Genomic DNA, 25,000 nt, shown 5'->3' on the forward strand with positions numbered 1-25,000 from the left:
GGAGGGTACAGATGCATTATTAAACTCTCAAAGGAAGTCCAATAGGATTCTCAAGAGCTCCTCAGAATGGATATTACTTGCCTGTGAGAAAATGAGCTCAAGCTAAAACAACCTCATGCCTCATGTAAGAGCGTTATTGCACAGATAACCACTCATGAAGCCAACCATGCCACAACAAATGAACTCTGACTGTAGTTTCCAGATGACTACTCAGAATAAATACTCAAAGTAGGGTCCAACTCCAGTGAAATGCCACATAGATATGACCAAAGCTACACATCTGATGAGACGGGCCAAGTGACCAGCAGGAGGAAGGGAAAGACAGAAAGACAAGGAGATACAAGGAGATTATGTAGGAGCTCATAAGGACTCAGCAGGGCTATGGAATGTTTCCTGTGACAACAAGTATGATATAATTTCAGTAAGACAAGTTCGTTTTTTAAGAAATGGACTTCAGCTTTCCTCATAATTTTATATACATTTAAAACCACATAGCAGAGTACTTGGAGGAAGTGTGACAGAAAATAAACAGAAAAGCAACTACGGCTTTCAGCAATAAGGTAACTTTGACTTCACAGACAAGCAAAGGGAGGGCTAAAAACTACAGTAACATTAGAACTCAGCTCAAGACTTCACTCTAAGTGTCATATGCTCAATCCAGAGACACTGTCCTACACCATGAAGCCTGTCACCTCCCCAATGCATAGTAACTACATCTTCTAAGTACACCAGACTGAAATGAGTACCACTGCACAGAGACCCTGGCCAACTATAACCAGTGAGATAATGGCAGTATGCCTAATTTTAAGGGCACAACAAATCTTATTAGTACACACCCCCAAATAAGATGTCATTTATAGAGGTGGTAATTCCTCTGAGCGAAGCCAGTGAGCTTTGGGTATTACCTTGGTCTGAATGATGGCTTTGCCACTTACTGTGTGTGTGAGACCTTCCTTGGGCAAAAATCTATCTATACACTGATATACAATGGAGATGAAAACACCTCCTCTAAGGGCTGTGTGAGGATTAAAAAAAAAAAAATCACATTTATGAAGCATTCCAAATCAGAGCTGCCATAAACAAAGTCCATGAATGCTTGCTACCTCTGCCCTCATGACTATTCTAAGGCTTTGGGGGGAGGGGGGTCAAATTACACTAAATATGATTTCTTTCCAAGGGATATCTACAAAAATAATGAAATAAAAACAGTTCTGAGAATGTCTGATGATATGTAGCAGCTTACACTCAAGCTGGCAGATCGAGGACAGCTGGGATCACTGCATCTGATTATGAGCTGTGTTCTGATAACTATGAAATACATTAGGATGAGAGCAAGCACTCAAGGCTCACTAACTATACAGATATTGTGAAGAGACAATTATTTTCAAGCTATCCCAGTAAATCAAATATTTTCAACTTAAAAACTTTGTTTATAGGGAACTGGAGAAGTGGCTCAGGGGTTAAGAGCACTGGCTGCTTGTCCTGAGGACCTGAGTTCAATTCCCAGTACCCACCCACATGGCAGCTTACAACTGTTTACAACTTGAGTTCCAGGGAATCTGATACCCTCACATAGACATACATGCAGGCAAAACACTAATGCACATGAAGTAAAAATAAATTATTAAAAAAAAAAAACTTTGTTCATTCTGAGCTTAAAATGAATTAAGAAGCAACTGGTTATGGCATTCAACACTGTCGGTCCCAGAATCTGGGAAGCTGAGGCAGGAGAAATCTGAGACTAAGCAATATAGAAGACTGTCTCAAGAAAAATAAAATTATCATAAGCAGTATGACCAGGATATACTCGTATAATGCACATGAACTGAAATATGAACCAAACTTCAACAAGAACAAAAACACTCAAAAACGAAAAAAAACCCAGCGTGCTTCCTGCTCCAATGTAGGCCACATACACAACTGCTCACCTGGTGCACTTCAGTCTAACCTGACAGGTGAGTCAAGCAGGAACTTTCAATCTTTCTCTATGTAGTGGACTACACTTAAAACCAAAGATTTATATAAGGTATCTACAAACAATATGATCTAACAAATATAAAACAAAAATGTAAATAATTTAAGTACCAGAAATATTCATTCCTTCTGAAGAAAAAACGAACCATTACTAGCCTAGTCTATGGCTGGATCATTTGCAAAGCCAAAGCTCTCTCTCTTGGCAACCTACCATTGTTGGAAAAAAGCCAAGAAGAGCAAGCTTTTCATGGAAAAGCTTGGCTGTATTCAGTCATCAGCTCTCACCCACTTGTACTTGGAATCCTTCCAGTACCTCTACTTGATGAATGGAAAGTTAAGGGATATATACCAGTAATGACAATACTATACAGTGTTGTTGGCAACATTTACCAACCAGATCATACCTGGAAAGCAAAAACCTAGGTGGGCTGACCATTGTGAGAGCTCTGAGGAAGACACAGCCCTAGATCTGAGCACTTCCTGTCATCAGTAAACCTTCCTTGCAAAATTGTTTCAAGCCCCTCTCATGCTTCCTCTTGAATAAGACTTCTTTTAAGGCACTGGGAGAGAAGCCAGTACTCTAATATTAGTGCTATGCCTCAGCAGGCCAAGACCTTTGGAGACACCATCTCTACATGGTGCAATTGATATTAATTCACAAGCAAAGCCCTGGGCTGGGGGCAGTAGGAGATTTGTTTCTAATTCTGCTCTGAACTAGCCATATGGCAGGAATGAACCTCTTGCCTCCAACCTTAATTTTTTCATGTATAAAACAGGAACACGCTGGGCAGTGGTGGTGCACACCTTTAATCCCAGCACTGGGAGGCAGAGTCAGGCAGATTTCTGAGTTCAAGGCCAGTCTCATCTACAGACTGAGTTCTAGGACAGCTAGGGCTATACAGAGAAACCCAGTCTCAAAACAAAACAAAACAAAACACTCAAACAAACAAACAAACAAACAACCCAGGAACACTCAGATGATCATAATGGAACCTTCACGGTTTTTTCTAAGTCGTGTCCTTTTTTAGTCTCAATCAGTACTTAATTTATATGACAAGTTTTACTGATAGGAGATGTAGGTATTTACAGTGGGGAACCATTTGGAATTTCAATATGGGGGGCCTGAAAGGGCCTTATATCAGTGATACTCTCCATGTGGCCAAAGGCCATTTCAAAAGATCATATAGGGTACATCCTACTATCTGCACAGCACAGGAATCAAGCATCCAAGCTTCATGCTCTCTGTACTCTTGTCCAGAGTTAACTTACAAAAAGTAAGATGGATAAGACTATCTAAAAGGGACAACAGAATGTAAGTGGATTGCTGTCTTAGTCAGGGTTTCTATTCCTGCACAAACATCATGACCAAGATGCAAGTTGGGGAGGAAAGGGTTTATTCAGCTTACACTTCCATACTGCTGTTGATCACCAAAGGAGGTCAGAACCGGAACTCAAGCAGGTCAGGATACAGGAGCTGATACAGAGGCCATGGAGGGATGTTTCTTTAGTGGCTTGCTTTCTCTGGCTTGCTCAGCCTGCTCTCTTACAGAACCCAAGACTATCAACCCAGAGATGGTCCCAACCACAAGGGGACCTTCCCCTGTTGATCACTAATTGAGAAAATGCCTTACAGCAAGATCTCATTTTCTCAACTGCAGCTCCTTTCTCTGTGATAACTCCAGCTTGTGTCTAGTTGACACAAAACCAGCCAGTAAAACTGAGCCCTTGTCAATTTGACACACAAACACATCACTATTAAGCCTTAACCCTTACTTTCTTATTCATACCCAAGATCTAAATAACTTTAAAAGTCCCACAGCTTTTGCAAATTCTTACCTAGTAAATTTCAATCCCTTTAAAACTCCCAATCTCTTTTAAAATTCAAAGTCTTTTTACAATTAAAAGTCTCTTAACTGTAGGCTCCACTAAAATACTTTCTTCCTTTAAGAGGGAAAAATATCAGGGCACAGTCACAATCAAAATCAAACTCCAACCATCCAATGTCAGATCCATTCATGATCTTCTGGGCTCCTCCACTTCTCCAGCCCTGCCCTTTGTAACACACATCTTGTCTTCTAGGCTCCAGCTGTCCATACTTCACTGCTGCTGTTGTTCTTGGTGGTCATCTCATGGTACTGGCATCTCCAAAACACTGCTGTGCTTCCATTGCAACTAGACCTCACCAATAGCCTCTCATAGGCTCTCTTCATGGTTCCAAGCCTCAACTCCTTTGGCATGACCCCTTCACTCCTGGGCCATCAATTGTACCTGAGACTGCGCCTTCACCAATGGTCTTCTGTGGACTTTCACAGTGCCGAGCCTCAGCTGCTCTTCATGATACTTTCATGCCTTCAAAACCAGAACTACCTGGGTGACTCTTACACATTACCAAGTACAGCCAAAGCACAAGATACAACCTTGGCTATCTCTGGAACACAGCCTCTGTGCTCTCAGAAAACACTCCCCAGAAGATGTCACCTCAATGATGCTGGTTTCTTCTTAATCACCGCTAATTTCTTAGATCCAGCTAACCAGTAACACAAAGTCCCAGTAACACAAAGGTTCGCTTTAGTGGTTCTGGCATCTTGTTAATGACAGCTGATTCTTCAGCCCCAGCTACCCAAAACCACAGAATCTTAACAATCAAACTAGCAATGGCCCTGAAAAAAGTCTTTAATATTCCCTCTGAAATTTCACAAGCCAGGCCTCCATCGTCCGCACTGTTCTCAACATTATCTTCCAAGCTCCTACCCAACATCCCACAGAGCTCTTAACACCGAATGGATCTTCTAGTCCAAGTTCCAAAGTCCTTCCACAGTCTTCCCTAAAACATGGCCAGGTTGTCATAGGAATACCCCACTATGCTATGCAGCTCAGAGACCAAACTCAGGTTATCCGGTTTGAATGGCAAGAACCTTCTGAGCTATCTCAACAGTCCCAGTTTTTCTCTTTTAAAACTTCTGTATTCTTTAAAATACCTACTAGAAATATTATTTTATCATAAGGAGAAATTGTTCTTTAAAGTCATTTGTACTCAAATATTGTGACTGCCTGAAATGACATGATGACCCACTGTTTGGCAGCACAACTATATTTAAAATATTAGCTGAAGCTATCATTAGTACTAAATACAACTAGGTAAATCAAACTCATTATGGTTCAGAGATTACATGGCTATAAACTGTCCTACCTGGCTTTAATGTATTTTAATGCGACTAGAAAAATATCTGAATGAATGAGACTTGGCCATCATTATCAGATCTTTACCACTGGAATGAAGAAAAGGAAGAAAACAGAACTAAGTAAGTGTAATCAGGACACCAAAGGCTGTATGTTGCTCAGTTTACTGCTTCAGCAATCACATGTTGGCTCTGGGTACAACAAAGGTACAATTATACCTGCTATTTGAACTCTGGTTCAATTCTGGCAGCCAGAGATGCTGCTTCATTAGGAATTTTTTGGTACCTAAGCTTTGGAGAGCTTAAGCAAGAAACTAGAGTGAGATTTACCTGAATATACTTAGTCCCAAGTTCAAACACCCAGGTGTCATTACAATCATTAAGCACTAACCAACAAACAAAACCCAGCTTCGATAAGAAGCAGACTCTTCCAGCAATGAGACTATATGGGACTATATAGTCCAGCCCACCTGCTACTGAGCTCAACTGCATTACCAACCAAGAAGGAAGTATCTATTAGTTATTTTTCAGACGGTACTATGGAGTGGTAAAGGAACTACTGCTATCTTAACTACAGAGCACTTACTATTTTTCAAAAGTCCCCAAAAAGAATGACATTCTTATCCTTAAATATGTAGTATACAAAAATGTATATCTCCAGAAGTTTGATATCACTATTTGTAGATAAATATTCTCACTTCCTAATAAGAAAATGTCACCAATATAAAATTCCTGGTTTTTACAAGGAACATCAAAATATTCTAAATGTTTCTCTCAGAATAGTCTAGAAGAATTCAAACAGAAGATGATTTCTACGTGACAGAATACACATTACACAGGTAAGGTAGATAATCAAATCTGTTTGAGGTTAAGTTTACTATATTAATCCTGCCAATCCATGAGCATGGGAGATCTTTCCATCTTCTGAGATCTTCTTCAATTTCTTTCTTCAGAGACATGAAGTTCTTATCATACAGATCTTTCACTTCCTTAGAGTCACACCAAGGTATTTTATATTATTTGTGACTATTGTGAAGGGTGTTGTTTCCCTAATTTCTTTCTCAACCTGTTTATCCTTTGTGTAGAAAATGGCAATTGACTTGTTTGAATTAATTTTATATCCAGCTACTGCACTGAAGCTGTTTATCAGGTTTAGGAGTTCTCTGGTGGAATTTTGGGGGTAACTTATATTATAATATCATATCATCTGCAAATAGTGATATTTTGACTTCTTCCTTTCCAATTTGTATCCCCTAAATCTCCTTTTGTTGTCGAATTGCTCTGGCTAGAACTTCAAATACTATATTGAATAGGTAGGGAGAAAGTGGGCAGCCTTGTCTAGTCCCTGATTCTAGTGGGACTAGTTTTTCTCCATTTAGTTTGATGTTGGTTACTGGTTTGCTGTAGATTGCTTTTATTATGTTTAGGTATGGGCCTTGAATTCCTGATCTTTCCAAGACTTTTATCATGAAGGGGTGTTAGATTTTGTCAAATGCTTTCTCAACATCTAACGAGATGATCATGTGGTTTTTGTCTTTGAGTTTGTTTATATAGTAGATTACATTGATGGATTTCCGTATATTAAACCATCCCTGCATCCCTGGGATGAAGCCTACTTGGTCATGATGGATGATCGTTTTGATGTGTTCTTGGATTTGGTTAGCAAGAATTTTATTGAGTATTTTTGCATTGATATTCATAAGGGAAATTGGTCTGAAGTTCTCTATCTTTGTTGGGTCTTTGTGTGGTATAGGTATCAGAGTAATTGTGGCTTCATAGAATGAATTGGGTAAAGTACCTTCTGTTTCTATTTTGTGGAATAGTTTGAGAAGAGTTGGAATTAGGTCCTATTTGGAGCATAGATATTCAGAATTAAAAGTTCATCATGGTAGATTTTACCTTTGATGAATATGAAGTGCCCCTCCTTGTCTTTTTTGATAACTTTGGGTTGAAAGTCTATTTTATTAGATATTAGAATGGCTACTCCAGCTTGTTTCTTCGGACCATTTGCTTGGAAAATTGTTTTCCAGCCGTTCATTCTGAGGTAGTGTCTGTCCTTTTCCCTGAGGTAGGTTTCCTGCAAGCAACAAAATGTTGGGTCCTGTTTATGTAGCCAGTCTATTAGTCTATGTCTTTTTATTGGGGAATTGAGTCCATTGATGTTAAGAGAAATTAAAGAAAAGTAATTGTTGCTTCCTGTTATTTTTGTTGTTAAAGTTGGGATTCTATTCTTGTGGCTGTCTTCTTTTAGGTTTGTTGAAGGCTTACTTTCTTGCTTTTTCTAGGGTGTAGTTTCCATCCTTGCGTTGGTGTTTTCCCTTTATTATCCTTTGAAGGGCTGGATTCGTTAAAGATATTGTGTAAATTTGGTTTTATCATGAAATACTTTGTTTTTTCCACCTATGGTAATTGAGAGTTTTGCTGGGTATAGTAGCCTGGGCTGGCATTTGTGTTCTCTTAGGGTCTGCATAACATCTGTCCTTCTGGATCTTCTGGCTTTCATAGTCTCTGGTGAGAAGTCTGGTGTAATTCTAATAAGCCTGCCTTTATATGTTACTTGACCTTTTTCCCTTACTGCTTTTAATATCCTATCTTTATTTAGTGCATCTGTTGTTCTGATTATTATGTGTCGGGAGGAATTTCTTTTCTGGTCCAGTCTATTTGGAGATCTGTAGGCTTCTTGTATGTTCATGGGCATCTCTTTCTTTAGGTTTGGGAAGTTTTCTTCTATAATTTTGTTGAAGACATTTGCTGACCCTTTAAGTTGAAAATTTTCATTCTCATCTACTCCTATTATCCGTAGGTTTGGTCTTCTCATTGTGTCTTGGATTTCCTGGATGTTTTGAGTTAGGATCTTTTTGCATTTTGCATTTTCTTTGATTGTTGTGCCCATGTTCTCTTTTGGTTTCTCTGTATAGCCCTGGCTGTCCTGGAGCTCACTTTGTAGACCAGGCTGGGCTCGAACTCAGAAATCCGCCTGCCTCTGCCTCCCGAGTGCTGGGATTAAAAACGTGCACCACCACGCCCGGCGTGCCCATGTTCTCTATGGGATCTTCTGCACCTGAGATTCTCTCTTCCATTTCTTGTATTCTGTGGCTGATGCTCGAAATCTATGGTTCCAAATTTCTTTCCTAGGGTTTCTATCTCCAGCATTGTCTCAGTTTGGGTTTTCTTTATTGTGTCTACTTCCCTTTTTTAGGTCTTGGATGGTTTTGTTCAATTCCATCACCTGTTTGGTTGTGTTTTCCTGTAATTCTTTAAGGACTTCTACCTCTTTAGCAGTGTTCTCCTGTATTTCTTTAAGTGAGTTATTAAAGCCCTTCTTGAGGTCCTCTACCAGCATCATGAGATATGCTTTTAAATCCGAGTCTAGCTTTTCAGATGTGTTAGGGTATCCAGGACTGGCTGAGGTGGGAGTGCTGGGTTCTGATGATGGTGAGTGGTCTTGGTTTCTGTTAGTAAGATTCTTATATTTGCCTTCTGCCATCTGGTAATCTCTGAGTTAGTTGTTATAGTTGTCTCTTGTTGGAGCTTGTGCCTCCTGTGATTCTGTTAGCTTCTGTCAGCAGACCTGGGAGTCTAGCTTTCTCCTGAGTCTCAGTGGTCAGAGTACTCTCTGCAGGCAAGCTCTCCTCTTGCAGGGAAGGTGCACAGATATCTGGTGTTCAGACCTGCCTCCTGGCTGAAGATGAAGGCCCGAAACAGGGCCTGTCCCAGAAGATGTGTTGCCTCTGCAGTCTGCATGTTCACCTGCACAGACTGGTCTCTGAAGGACACGGGACACAAGATGGCTCTCTCACCTGCTCTGGAGGTCAGAGCCCTCCCGGGCAGACATCTCTCCTCTGGTGGGGAAGGTGCCCGGATGTCTGGAGCCCAAAACGGGGTCTCTCCCAGTAGCTGTGTCACTTCTGTAGACACACTCTTACTTGGGCAGACTAGACTCTGAGGGATCCAGGACCCAAGATGGCTCCCTCTCCTGCTCCGAAAGAGCCCTCCTGGACAGATACCTCTCCTCTGGCAGGGAAGGTGCCCAGATGTCTGGAGCCCAAAACGGAGTCTATCCCAGAAGCTGTGTCACTTCTGCAGTCTGCTTGCTCACCCTTCGCAGTCCATGAACTGACCTGCGTAGACTGATCTTGAGAGACCCGGGACCCAAGATGGCTCCCTCACCTGCTCCTGCTTTCTACAAATTCTTATGACTCCATTCTTTTAAAAAAGGGGGGGAGGGCATTATTTTATGTATGTCAGTGTTTTAGATCCCAAAGACCTGAAGTTACAGATGGTTGGGACTATGTGGGAACTGGGAACCAAACCCATCCCCTTTGTAAGACCAACAAGTGCTTTCCTTGAGAAAAATAGAGAAATATCAAAAAGAGAGACATTCAGCAATATCCATAATCAGTTTTCAAAACTGTCAAGGTCATCAAAACACAACAAACACTGAAGAAAAATGCCACCTCCGAAAGAAACCTAAAGAACTATGACAATTATATGTGGCATAGTATTTTAGATGGGCTCTAAGAACAGTATATAAAGAAGAAGAAAAAATCATCTTGGCAATTGTCTTGTGTCAGCACTGGCTCAATAGGTGAAACAATATACCACCAGAACATGAGATGGGTGGAAGATAAAGGAAAAGGAAACATGGGACCTTCTGTACTATCTTGAAAATTTATGAATCTAAAACAGCACTAAAAATAATAATGAAGACTACTTGAAAATGAAAAACAAATTGACAAAAAATACAAGATAAATGTCAACAGATGTTAATTTTGACCAATAAAAATATAGACATAGGCTATAATTTTCTATGTGGTATGCACCTATCCATACATGCAAGGAAAATGCTCATGCACATAAAATGAATTAAATCTTCAAAAAACAAAACTCAGAATGTTACAAATCAAACTTCTCTTTGCCATCACAATATATAAAAATGTAGATGGACTCAGCAGTCAGGAGGACTTGCTACTCTTGCAGAGAACCTGAGTTGAGTTCCTGTATGCCTCCAGTAGTGGCAGGGATCTGACACCCTCTTCTGGCTTCCATAAAAACTGCATGCACAAGATACACACTAGCAGGCAATGCCAACATACATAAAAATGAATATATGTATTTTAAAAGACAGATTATTTTGCTAGGTATGGTGGTGCACAACTTTAATCTCAGCACTAAGGAGACAGATAGTCAGATCGCTGTGAGTCTGGCTGTGAGTCTGGAGTCAGCCTGGTCTACATAGTGAGTTCTATAGCCAGGGCTCTGTAAAGAGACCATCTCAAAAATGAATGAATAAATGAATGAATGGCTGAATGAATGAAAAATATTTTAAAAGCAGATTGGTTTACAGATTCAAAATGTGTACAGACATAATTATATGATAGCCTCTTATTCATTCATTCATTCCATTTATAGAAAAGTCTATAATCTTATGGGCCTTGCAAACCTGACTTGCTGAACAGATACTTAAACAGAAATCATTAGTATATCACTGTAGGCCACCAACTGCATTCCATACAGCATGTTCACAACATCAAACTAGAAAGCCATGGCCTGCTCAGAGGTCAGAAAAACCTAAGTGCACAGGGATGCATCTTTTTAAGACTTTAAGCAATGAGTCCTTTCATACAATGAAAAATAACCCTGGGAAATGACTCTCAGGGATATATTCTCTATACATTTTGTATAGGTGGAAGCCTAACCTATACAGAAAAAAAAAAAGGCATTATATAGTTTATCATTTGACAGGCAGGTGGTTAACAAACACAATTTTTGGAGTCAAATACAGTAAGTATAATAAGTCTGCTACTTTCTAATTTTAAATGATGTTACTCCTTGTAACTTTGGAACAGCTGGTCATGTTTTGGCTCATATACATTAAGAAAAAACACAGCGCTTCACAGGTTTGTGCAGTGAAATTATTCTGTGGACAACTTGGAAAACAGAAATCATTTGTAAATCAATGTAGGCCACCAATTGCATTCCATACAACAAGTTCACAACATCAAAACTTTGTCCTCAGAAATACTACATTACCAGCCAGCCCCACCTGGAGCCTGTTCAAGCTGGCTGCACGATTAGAGTGCTCAGGGTGTGTCAACTGAACAGAAGAGACAGAAGGTCTAATCTAACAGCCCAACTTTCAGAGCTTGGTTGACTACCCCAGGAATCTATAAGGGCTCCAAAAGACCACATTCAGCTTCTTTTATGACTTGCCTCGAAGAAAAGATCAGAAGTAATTGACAGAACAAATCCTCTCAGTCTCCAACAGAAAACAACAAACTACTTTCACCAGCATGTCATCCACTTTGTCTACTATATAAGAACTTACTGAGCATGCACAAAGGCAGGGAAATGTGACCGATACCCAGGATTATATTCCATTTAAACAAAAGACTGTAAGGGGAACCAGACACACAAATGACAACCATGTTGGAATTAAGACTTCAAAAAAAATGAGGAAGGAGAGGAAAAGGAACAAAGCACCAAAGAGACCCAGCAAAGTGAGAAATGTAAATCTAGGTATCAACATTAAATACTAAACACCGTAACTAAAACGAAAAATAGCAGGCTCAGTTGGAAGTGTACTAAAGATCTAAAAGACTAAGATTGTCAGAACGAATAAAAGGTAAAATCTACCGAAATTTTAAGAGAAATACTATTTTTTTTTTTAATTTCATGTACATTGGTATTTTGCCTGCATGTATGCCTGTGTAAGGGTGTCAGAGCCTCTAAAACTGGTAATGTATACTCTGCAATACTCCATTTTGGGGGTATGTAATTTGCTTTTTGATTTTACAGGGAATGAGAGTTAAGATATTGTCCTGAGTCTCATAAGAAATTTTCATCTTTTAAATTGTGTTGTGATCGTGAAATGATTGGGGGGATGTGGGGTGGGGGGAGTACTGGAGAAATGGCTCAGTGACTGAGAACACTGAATGCTCTTCCAGATGACACAGGTTCAATTCCCAGCACTCACGTGGCAGTTCACAACTGTCTAAAACTCTAAGATTTGACACCCACACACAGACACAGGCAGGCAAAACACCAGTACACATAAAATAAAAATAAAATTATTACAGAAAGAAATATGATGGGGGCCTTTTGAACTTGAACTAAATTCTTTTTGCATTATGTTTTGAATACAAGGCTATCCAGAGAGTAGAACGTAGTGGTTTGAATGATAAACGTTCCCATAATATCTGGCATTTGAATAATTGGCCCCCAGTTGTTGGTACTGTTTAAGGAGTCTTAACCCTTTCTTTTATAGAATGCCTTGCTCAGGGTGTTTTATCAACGTGAAAGAAAAGTAACTGATACAAGATATGTTGTGGATAATAGAGTCAACTTGACAGGACCCAGAATCTCTACAGAGGCAAGCTTCTAGTTTTATCTGTGGTGGATTTTCTAAATCAGCTTCATTAGAGTGGGACGATAACCTTAAAGCAGGCAGCATCATTCCCTGAATAAGTTCCTCGAACACATAAAGAAGAAGAAAGCCAATTTATCTAGTAACTCATCTTCCTCTCCACTGCAGATGCAAGGTGACTGGCTGCCTCAAGTTCCTGCTGGAACTCTGAGTTAAAATAAACTTTTCCTTTCTTAAAGTTGCTTTTTGTCGGGTGTTTTGTCTCAGTGATGGGAAAAGTAACCAACACAGGGTGAAGGTACAAAGAAACTTTCTAGGTAATAGAACTGTCCTACATCTTGAAGGCTGGAGAGCAAAGGTGTATGAGTTATGACAGATACAAGATTTGTTCACTCCACTCTATGTGCATTATATTTCCAGAAATATAAATAAAACATTAAAAATTAACTATACTATGTCTTTAATTCCAGATCATAAGAGTTGACTGCTAGTTGACAAAATAAAAAGGCAATTCCTTGTCTATTCTATTTATTCATTCCTTCTGCAAGTATTGGTCTTTGATAGTAAAGAATTTTTCAGTGTTGCTAATATGCAAATATTCATTCAGGTTGTATTACAGAGAATAATCAGCTAACTAGAAAAGAGAAAGACCTGACTTCAACTCTGACTTTAAAAGACAAATAATTATGCATAGAAGTGAGCCCAGTCAAGCAGGTGAGCTTGACACCCAAGTTCCATCCTGGAGCCTACATCCTTAAAGGAGAGAACCAACACCCACACACTTTTACTTCCACACATGCAAGCTCACACCTACTATAAATAAATATAAACAAAAGGCTGGTAGGGATAGGATTATGTTTTCTCCTCTAGAAAATCCCATGCTTTTAAATTTTGTAAAATAAAAAAGCTATTTTTATGATTTAAACAACATTCACTGAGAACACTACAAAAAGGGTCTCATTGTAAACCACACATTTATGGCTATCTCATGTCTCAAGGAAACACTTTTCAATTTCCAAACAGAAAGAAAGAAAGAAAGAAAGAAAGAAAGAAAGAAAGAAAGAAAGAAAGAAAGAAAGAAAGAAAGAAAGAAAGAGAGAGAGAGGGGGGGGGAGGGGGAGGGGGAAAAGGAGGGAGGAGGGAGGGAGGGAGGGAGGGGAGGAAGGAAGCAAGGAAGGAAGAAAACGCCTAGGCAATGTGCTGAGAATGCTCTCACATATCTCATTTAATCATTACCAAATCCTATATTCCCTCAAAATTGTCAAAAACAGTTCTTGGGAGTGGGTACTATTATTAACTTCATATAAAAGATTGGGGGGGGGGGAGTGATTTTCAACCTGCATATAAACCTAGGTCACTTCAGAGCTCTAGCTCCACTCTTGAAGCTTGGACTTCCCCTGTAGTTATGGTGAGATTCCTGAAACTGTTCTGTACTTCTGCTCAAAAGCTGCTCCTCTACAGGCTGTATACATACATCCCTCACTGCAACATATTTCACTGTGCTAGGTAGGTTTACTTTACAAACTACTTATCTCTGCTGTGATCTAAAAGAAACCAAATTATGATTTTTTGGAACAGTAAATTCCATTTAATTTGCATTATTTTTCAATTTAATTACATTTTTAGGGGGAGGTGTGTGTGAATGTCTGTATGTTTACATGTGTTCAGAGGACAGACAACCTGCGGGAGTCAGTTTTTCTCTTCCTCCAGGCAGGTATCCAGGGATGAACTCAGGCCATCATCCTTGGCAGGATGCATCTTTACACACTGAGAAACCTTGCTCCTTTCTTTCTTTATGTTACATTAAACAAAAAACTAGATGATATTACATCCGAGTGAGATGTATCAGACAACCATACATTATTACTAACTACCAGAGATTCCCAACTGTCTAAAGAATGAGGATGGACTAACCACGCCTTTAACAGCCAACTTGATTGATTCTACTAATTCTTTAGTAATTACATTCTGTCCATCTTTCCTTTAGAACACATATTCCCAGCATACAGTCTCTGATTGGCATATTGGGTTCACCTTGGAGGAACTTGTTATAAAGTCTCAGACAACACCCCAAAATGGCTGAATCAAAAACTGTCTTGCTCTTGGGCATTTTGTGTGCATGTCCCAGCTTTGATTTTAAACCAGTGGTGCAAAATGATAGTTGTCTGTGGCTGGCACCAGGGTATGTGTGAAAACCTTTACCCTAGGAAGAAGGTTCTTAGGCAACAGCAAGCTCTACCTTTCTGAAAACATTCTTAAAAGATGGGGGAGGGCAGTACCTCAAAAGTCCCCTCATACACTAAAAAGGGCCTATTCTTAACTCTCTGTATCTACTTATTTTGCTATCTTTCCAGTTGTGTGAGAAAAAACAAAAAGGATTTCTACAGTGACATACAATAGTAAATTTTTTAACTTTAAAGTCAGAAATAATCTGGCCCACCTGACCAGGTTTGCTGGTTAGCTTTTATTGTCAAGCTGACATAACCTACCCCGAAGAGAAATCCTCAATTAAGGAATTGGCAGATCAGACTGGGCCTATGGTCTAAGTCTCTAAGAGTACTGACTGGTGACTGACTTGGAAGGAACACAATCTCTGGGAGAAGGCTGTGTGTGTGTGTGTGTGTGCGCGCGCGCGCGCTCTTGGGATTTGTTTATTTTATGTGTATAAGGTTTGTCTGCATGTATGTTTATGCACCTTGTGCATTCTCAGTGCTAACAGAGGTGAGGTCAGAAGAGTGAGTTGGATCCCTGGAACTGGAGTCATGAATGGTTGTGAGCCACCACACAGGCGCTGGGACTTGAGCCTGAAACCTTTGCAAAAACAACATGTGTTTTTGCTCTGGCCACTACATATATTTTAACATGAAGTAAATATTTGAGTTTTTCTTAAAATCAAAATAAATTTACACTTTTCCAAAATAACACAGAGAAACTACATCAATTCAAAGACCAAAGTCCAAAACCAGGAAACTGACAAAAGATTTCAAGTTAGTCTGGAGGAAAAAAGCCATAGTTTCCACAGAAAGGAAGGCAAAGACAGAAAATGAGGCAGCTTCAGGTCCCTGTGCTTGTACAGGTGACATTCTTCAAGGTATTAAATCTGTCAACACTACTTCAATTGCCCAAGGAGGAGACAGAAGGAGCATCCAACATCTCTTTGATTGGGTTAACACTAATCACACACACACACACACACACACACACACACACACACATCACACAAACACACACATACACACACAACAAACAAACCAACCCCACACGATCAATAAGAAACAAAAATCCTAAAATATGGGACTGGAGAAAAGGCTCTGTGGCTAAAAGCACAGGCTGCTTTTCCAGAGAACCTGAATTTAACTCCCAGCAACCACATGGTGGCTCACAACAATCTATAATGGGATCTGGCCCCCTCTTCCTGCATACAGGCATATATGCAGGCAGACCACTATATATAATAAATAAATGTTAAAAAAAAAAAGAAATTAAAAAAAATCTTGGCCAGGCGTTGGTGGCACACGCCTTTAATCCCAGCACTTGGGAGGCAGAGGCAGGCAGATTTCTGAATTCAAGGCCAGCCTGGTCTACAAAGTGAGTTCCAGGACAGTCAGGCTACACAGGGAAACCCTGTCTCAAAAAACAAACAAAAAACCAAAACAAATCCTAAAGAATTCAGGAATTACATTGTTTTAATTATTACAACCACAAGTGTGATTCAATTTAATATGAGCAAATCTCCTGATAACCAAAGCAAAAAATAATTTACTTACAAAAGAATCGTAATTACTACAGGTGTAAGAAATTAATATAATAAAACCTAACATTTATCAAAGGAGACTATGCCCTAATTTTAAAATACATCATTGCCTTTGGTTGCAAACTAAAGCTCACATTCTACTTAAAACACCAGATAAACTTTCATTCAAATCAGAAACTAAACAGATGCCCAAGAACATAAATATATCCAGAAGAAGACAAAAATATCAATAATGCAAAAGATTCTCTTGGAAAACCCAAGAGGATCAGCTGAAGTAGTAAAATAAAAAGTTCATAAAGTAGCCAGACTCTAATGACATCTGCACATTAATCCCTGTATTAAAACAGCCAATTAAATAATGAAATGGAACTTGTCTCCTAAAGTAAACTAAACCATAATAAACTAAGAAACAACAACAAAAATGTACTATATACAAAGTGGTCACTTGTTTTTAAGAAACTGTTTTGGTTTGCTTTAGTTGTTTGACAGTGTATTTCATTGGCCTCATGTTCACTAATCAGACAAGGCTGGCTGGCACCAGACCCTAATCTGGTATCTCCACCTCTCCAACTCAGAGTGGATACCAGGGATCAAATTCAGGTCCTCATGCTTGTGCAGAAAGCACATTACTGATGGACCAACTGTAGATGGAAAAAGTTCTTGTATTTATCTAAAATAAAAACCCTTCGGGCGGTGGTAGCACACGCCTTTGATTCTAGCACTTGGGAGGCAGAGGCAGGCATATTTCTGAGTTCAAGGCCAGCCTGGTCTACAAAGTCCAGGACAGCCAGGATTATACAGAGAAACCCTGTCTCGAAAAACCAAAAACAAAACAAAACAAAAAACAAACAAACAAAAAAACCCTTATCCCTGTCTGCCATGAAAAAATCATCTGAGGAATATAAACTGTAACCATGTCCTGTCTATGCCCCAGAGATTCTAACCTAATTGGTCAGCAATGAGATTCAGACTTTAAAACTCCTCATGCAATTCTAATATGCGGCCAGGGCTGAGAACCACCATGAACAAAAAGCCAGGATGACTTTCAAGCACAGATGCAGAAAAAGATCAGTATCTAGCCCAAAACAAGGCAGACAGAAGACAGACCACTATAGCTAAAGAAAGTAAACTGTGACTACTATCAGTTGGAAAAAACAACACTAGGTTTATCATTGGTCAAAATTAAATTATTTCTTTGGTGACTCTGTTTATTGTGAGGAGGGAATTCTTAGAGCATGGTGCTGGGGTTGGAATGCCCAGGGCCTCATGCTTACTAAAACAAGTGCTATGCCACAACCCTGAACCAAAAGTGAGGTCAAGATTTAAGAAATAATTAAGAAACATTAAGAGAATACTTTCCTTTCCTTTTTGGGGGTGAGTGCAACAACAGATCTTGCTTATTATATTGTCTATGCTGAGGTAGAACTCCAGAGCTCAAGTCATCCCCTTATCTTTTGCCTCTCAAGTTGTTAAGATACAAGTGAGTGTTACCACATCCAGCACAAAAGAACATTTATAGTTTGGAATAGGGAAAGCAGTTTCAGATATACAATCCAAAAGCATAGAAAGAAAAAAATGGATGTTTCCGTGCAAACAAAAAATATATTCCTGACAAAACATGTGACAGACATATTGTAAATGTGTGGGGCTAATTTGATAAATTGAAAAGAAGAAAAGCTATTTACTGGAAGTCTTAAACTTGTAATAAGTAAAAAGCAATAAGCTTCAGCTCAGTGGTAGAACACTTACCTAACATGAAAATCCCTGGCTTGGGTCCCTAGCACTATAGGCAGGCAGGCAGGCAGACATGCACTCCCATACACAGAAAATAATCTGAGAAAACAATTATTTGTGAACTTATGGAAACATTCTAATAGAAACAATGACTAGAGTGACAAGTATAAGAATATTAGTATCTAACCACATCCAACGTTGAAAGGATTTAAACAGGTTCATTCAACATGGGTAACAGTAAATTTTGCACAATATTTTTCAATGTATATCGGAAGTCATAGATATGTTCTTTTTCAAGTCTTGATTTTGTTTTAGAAAAGGTCTCACTAGGTAGTCACTGATGTTTGTCAATTGATGGGTGGTAATGATGCTCCTAGCCCTGTGAATGCTAGAACTACAGGAGTACAACATCTAGCCTGTGTCTGTTTATTTTAAATATTCTTCCATTCAAAATTCCCCTACCATGACTGAACACTAAGAGCACTTGCTGCTCTCCCAGAGAACTGAAGTTCAGTTTCCATCCCCCACAACAGGTAACTCCCATGATCCTAGTGACTCAAGCTCTGGGGATCTAATGCTCTCTTTCTGCCTCTGCAGACATGCATACGCACACATATATATGCACACATGCATACACACACACACACATATACATATAAATTAAAAAAAAAAAAACTACACTTCCAAAGATGTATCCACTTATTCACTTGCACGAAGATGTACATGTATAAAATATGTCTGAAACAAGATAACGGCAACAGTGAAACAATGAAACCATCTTAAGTACCCAGTGCATAAAGCATGTCTCCTATACCAAGTCAGATATTCCTACAGTCCCAAGAAGAACTACAAACAAGGAATCACATCCGACTTAGGCTGTAATAGACTCACCACATCTCTTGTTAGTGTATAATGCCACTGAACTTCATGTTTAATGAAGTGGACTAGTGTTTTAAGATTTTCCTGTAAATAGGCGCTAGAGAGATACCTCTGGCATTAAGTGGCTTGCTGGGTTCATTTCCCAGTACCTACATAGCAGCTTGCAATCACCCATTAACTCCAGTTTCAGGAGATCCTCCACTCTCTTCTGCCCTCCATGGGCACTGCACACATGCGACACACAGACATACACAAAGGCAAATATCCATGTACACTTTTTTGTGACTATTAGTTGTGAAGAGACTTACTAGACAGGCATGATGACGATCTCTGTAACCATAGCACTTTTACACAGCAGATGCAGGAGGTCAGTGACAAGTTTAAGACCAGCCTGATTTATCTACATAGTCATTCTAGGCCAGATAGGGTTACAAAAGGAGACCGTTTCTCAAAAACCCAAGTGGGGTCCTTAATAATTTTTAAGGTTATTAAATAATCCTGGGACCAAAAAGTTTGACAACTATTGCACTGATATTATGTATATTTTTAAACATAATTCCAATTCTCAAAAAAAAATCCTTTTTAAACTGTTTAGTTTGGAATATGAATTAAAAGGGTTCAGCAACTGATCTACCCAGAGGCAATAAGGTCATTAAAAATCCCCTTCTAATATAACTGTCAAAGGGTATAGAAGTATAACAAACCATTCTTCTGCCAAGCATAGCTGTAATCTAAGTCTACATTCTCCCTCTACTTTTCAAAAAAGGTAACTGAACTTTTAATGTTGGAAATTACTTCACTTTTATTTAAGTTAAAAAAAAATCTTCTATCTATGGTAGCATCAAGACTTTACCACATTCTCCTCAACCCTCCAGGAAATTATATTCTCATAATTTCTCCCTTTCCCTTCTTCAGGTCTTATCAAATCCACAGCCCTACCTGGAATTTGTTGGTTGCACTGCACAGAATAGGTATAGTCAGTGGCTGCCACTCAGAAACCTTGGGTCACAAAGCCTCTACAAGGTTTGCTGCTTAAACAGTAATCAGCCTGGGTTCCCTTTCTCTGTACCCTTCTCTCTCCAGTTTCCATCTTTTTTCTTTTATTTTTCTTTCTTTCTTTTTTTTTTTAGCTACTTCACATCTACCTTGATATTACCGATCCCTCTTCTCTAAGTTCAGATCCTGTTATTCACAACAGTTGCAAGGCTGGTAGCTGAAACTACAACCCAGGCCTTTCTCTAGAACATGAGATGAAGACCATATAGAAGGGCCCTGGAACTACCTAGAGTCCCAGAGTGGGAGGCAATATAACTTCAGTGTGCAAGCCGGCGGAGAGAGTCGACCTCTGATAAGCTCGCAGATGATGCTGGTATTGCTGGTCCGAGGACCCCACTTTGAGAACCACTGTTCTGATGTTTCCACTCAAAGCTCTACAAATCCCTCTCCACTGTCAACAGTGGCAAGAAGCTGACCGTCTCTAGACATAGTGTCTTTACGACTAAAGTGGAGACTGTGACAGTGAACACATTCCTAAGTAATATAAAGAAAAGAGCAGGCAGGAGGATGCACCTCAGCAGCTGAGTAAAGAAGCATCCTTTACCAGATTCCCTGATGCATTACAAAGCTGGTTAGCAGGAGAAACTGCGCTTCAACTATGTGGTGCCATTTCTACATAGTTTCCTCGGAAGTTAAAATTTGGCAATCAACAGCTTATACCTGTCATCTCAGCACTCAGGAGGTTACAGCAGGAGGACTATAAATTGAGGACAACCTAGGCTTCATGGGAATTCAAAGCAAATTCTCACACACATACACACCCCCAGGGGGAAAGAATTCTTATTTTAAAGATAAAAAGAGGTAGAGATTTATCTGATCAGGACTTCAAAAAAAACAAAACAAAACAACCTGTTTCTTTCATGGACATGTGAAACTTTCAAGAGAAGGGAAAATAAGAAGCCACATAGACCCATGCTGCCCTGTGTCTTGAAAGTAAATGCCCATCATCATTCAAGAAACATTCAAGCACTTCAGCTCACTTACCTTGGTCATGCCTCCTGCCTGTGCTGTATTTAGTCCAGCATGGCCAGCCATTTGTGGGGAAACCTGTGTCAAGGTCTCCGCCAGCACACTGCTTGTGGCCCCCTGCATGGCTGGAGCAGGGTAGGGCATTCCAGCTCCCCTTCCTCTTCCAGCAGCCCCAAGAGATCCATTCATGACTTGAGCTTGCCCTTGTTGAGCCTGATTCATTAAGCTATGGCCAGAGTTACTATTGAGAAGGCCTGGGTGGGTCTGGTTGAAGTTAGCATTCATGCAGATCCCAGGTCCAGTCTGTGATGTGGCAGGACTACTGGTCACCAGCCCTACTTGCTTTTGTGCTTGTGGATTCAGTGCTTGGGAGGCAGGGGGAGTGGGCCCAGAGGTGCTGGCTGCCTGTTTGGGCAGGTTGGGTGTTGATGAGTCTCCTTGGTTCAGAGGGCTCTTGCCCATGGCACCTAAGCTGGCCATGTTTGTACTGTTCGGCTGCCCCTGAGCCTGGCCACCAAGGCCCTGTTGCACAGGGCTGCTGGCACTCACATTGCCTATCCCTGGGTTGATGCTAGAGCCGCTGCCTCCTCTAAGAAGCTCTGACAGTTGTTTATGTTTGGACGCAGCATCTGGAACAAGGTTCCCACTGTTTAAAAGGCTTAATTCTCCATTGGGGATCAGCTCATCAGGAAGGTCATTTTCCAAGTCAAACAATGATCCAAAATCTAGAAATTAAGCAGAAATGGAAATGAGAATCTAAGAAAACGTAACAGCTCTCCAACTGTCATGTTGTTATAATCTTAACCTAAGGAAACATTTCACACAGACTACTAGCATGTCTTAAGAGTAGTATTAAACCAGTAATGAAACACTATTTAGGGAGGTAAAACAAGAAAAAAATTTTTTTTTCAAATTCAGAAAGAGGAAACATTAAACAATAATGAGAAAAGGACCAACTCTTTGTTTTAAAAAAAAAAAAAAAATCAGTTGAGCGTGGTGGCGCACGCCTTTAATCCCAGCACTCGGGAGGCAGAGGCAGGCGGATTTCTGAGTTCGAGGCCAGCCTGGTCTACAAAGTGAGTTCCAGGACAACCAGGGCTATACAGAGAAACCCTGTCTCGAAAAAAACAAACAAACAAACAAATAAATAAATAAATTTTAAAAAATCACATCCTAAAACAGTAATTAAATAATATGAAATGAGAGAAAACAAAGATACACAAATTAAAGTGCAATAATGAGTTTTTAAACATTCACTGAACTATTGAGATGCTTTGAAGAATACTAAGCCGGGTGGTACACACATGTAATCCTAGCACATGGCAGTGAAAACGGGAGAAAGCCAATCTTGGTAATTATAAACATAGAGTTCAAAGCCATCTTGAGCTACATGAGGTTAATGTAGTTCTATGAATAGCAAATTAGGGAAAGTTAAACTCAACCTATGTAATTGCATATCTGAAAGTCAAACTTTTAAAAAATATACTAGAAAATGACATTAGTGGTTTTCAAAGGGTTGAAGATACATGAATAAAAATGCAGAAACTAAAAAGTGGTTAAGACATAGTTAAACCTTAGAGAACTTTGCACTATATGAGACAAATGATCACAAAGGAAAATGAAGAGTGCAGTGACTCCCTGTATAAACGTGCAAGGCATAGAAGCAGTCAACCACACCAAAGGAAGGCGATACAATAAGCACAGCAGTCTTCTTGGTCAACAAACAAATTAAAATACAAGCAATTCCCTTCTGGGCAACCCTATCTACAGCATAGTTTTCCGTGCATCACCTCTCTACTCCTTCACTCCCCAACCTCCAGTGTGCTCCTCAGCTAGCCACTTGTCCAGGCAAACGCAAAGAATGAAGTGTGCAAACTACTACATCTACCACAATGTTATCTGTAACAGGAAGGAAAAACGACAGGGTTTTTCTGTGTAGACCTGACTGTCCTTTAACCCAGAGACCTACCTGTGTCTGCCTCTCAAGTGCTACTGCCCAGCCAAAGTGAGTATTTTTAACAACTGAATTGATAAAGTCTGGACTGTTGAATTATCTATCCCTGGAACTTTCTACCTTCAAATATCCTTTTTTTTTTTTTTTTTTTTTTTTCTGAGAAAATACACCTTGTAGAGTTAAAACCATTTACCTGAACTTTTAATTCAGCTATTTTAGCCAGCACCTCCAAATACACTCTTTTTTTTTTTTATTTTATTTTTATTTTCCATTAACACAAGCTAGAGATGCCATGTAGATCAGTAATCCTTCTGTATCCTCTCTTGGCTGGAAACCATACTCCAGCTCCACACAGACACTCAACCACAACTGTGCGGACTTTCTTCAGGCTTTCCCCACAGAAGTGCCAAGTCCCTTTGTAACCCCTAACATTCTCTGAACCTACTAGTCTGGCAAGCTAGTTCTAGCAAACAGCTGTATATTCCCACCTGATTGTATCAAATGAGGTACTAAGTACAGAAGGAGCACACACAGTGTAGTGGCTACTCCTGGTTGTCAACTTGACTATATTTGAATGAACTACAATCCAGAATTGGAAGGCTCACCAGTGACCCTAATCTGGAGGCTGGGAGATAGAAGTTTCTGACCTGGATCTTGGTAGGGAGATCTTGAAGACAAGGAGATCTCCAAATTCAAGGTCATCTGGGATTAAAGGTGTGGTGGCACACACCTTTAATCTGGGCTACAATATACCTTCTGCTGGAGACCATATAAGGACATTGGAAGGGAGTCGCTCTTTTGCCTGCTTGCTGTGTGGGACTGAGCAACTGCTAGATCCTTGGACTTTCATTCACAGCTACTACTGAACCATTGTCGGGAATTGGACTGCAGACTGTAAGTCATCAATAAATTCCTTTACTATATAGAGACTATCCATAAGTTCTGTGACTCTAGAGAACCCTGACTAATACACACAGGCAGATGGGTTTTGCAGTACTACAAACAAAAGTTGTGAACAAGAAAGTCCTTTTCTAAGGACTTCAGTATATAAAAACATCTTTTCATACATAGTCACAGCACATTTGTCAAATTCACAATAAGCCCTTTCTACTATAGATAATATTTTATGTGCTGCCTTCCAGACTTTACTTCCCCACTGTATAACATTTCTCTCTCTCACACATATACTTACTATTTAGTGAAAAAAAAAAAGCTTCATTTTAAAATATGTGTATGTAGCAGGGAGTGAGGTGTATACATTGGAGGGGACCAGAGGAGAGCTAGAGTAAGCCACTCAACACGGGTGTTTGGAACCAAACCCCTCTGCAAGAGCACACCTATTTATTTATTTATTTTTTTATTTTTTTTTTAAGGCTTTGCCTCTTTAAGATACTGTGTGGCCCTATGTAAACTCAAGAGGTCTGCCAGCTGCCTCTGGCTCTTGAGTGCTGGGATTAAAGGCTTGTGCTACCACTGGCCAACAGCAGTACCCATTCTTAACTGAGCTATCTTTCCACCTGATTGTTTTGCAGAACTTCCTTCACACAGGGTGCCTCTTCAGGGTCAATTTTAAGAAGGGAATCTGATCCTGGAAGGGCAGACAACCCAGAAGACAGTCCTGACTAATCAGCACTAGACTCTAGCCCCAGCCAGCACTTCTTCAATCTCCCTTTTTCAATGTAGCTCTCCTCCACCAGTTAAGTATTATGGCAAAATCAGATTTCCTTCTTCCTTCCAATCTGCCTGAGCTGGGAATGAGGAAACCATGTCAAACACTGTGAACCAGCAAACACAATTCAAATATGTTAAGGTTGCAGCAACCTAAGAATTTTCTATGGACTCTCTCTTTTTTTTTTTTTAAACACACATACCCCAAAGATGACCATTAAACATACTTAGGTTTTACATACTGTCTTCTGTTAGACATCTTGGTTTGCCCATGGCTGGTGGTTTTTGTTTTTGTTTTTAAAAAGATTGATTGATTGATTGATTACATGTAAGTACACTGTAGCTGTCTTCAGACACTCCAGAAGAGGGAGTCAGATCTCATTACGGGTGGTTGTGAGCCACCATGTGGTTGCTGGGATTTGAACTTCGGACCTTCGGAAAAGCAGTTGGGTGTTCTTACCCACTGA

General features: G+C 39.8%; 1 protein-coding gene across 5 annotated transcripts in view; it reads right to left on the reverse strand.

Moving 5' to 3' along the window:
- Crebbp (CREB binding protein) overlaps window positions 1-25,000 on the reverse strand; it is a 132,624-nt gene that overhangs the window by 77,164 nt on the left and 30,460 nt on the right. For all 5 annotated transcript variants that reach the window (XM_006521754.4, XM_006521753.4, XM_006521751.4 and 2 more), the window contains exon 2: window positions 20,927-21,636. In XM_006521754.4, the coding sequence (XP_006521817.1) occupies window positions 20,927-21,636 (710 nt within the window). The remainder of the gene's footprint in view (window positions 1-20,926; window positions 21,637-25,000) is intronic.

The sequence above is a fragment of the Mus musculus genome, chromosome 16 (genome assembly GCF_000001635.26).
Source record: "Mus musculus strain C57BL/6J chromosome 16, GRCm38.p6 C57BL/6J".
In the NCBI taxonomy this organism is placed as follows: Eukaryota; Metazoa; Chordata; class Mammalia; order Rodentia; family Muridae; genus Mus; species Mus musculus.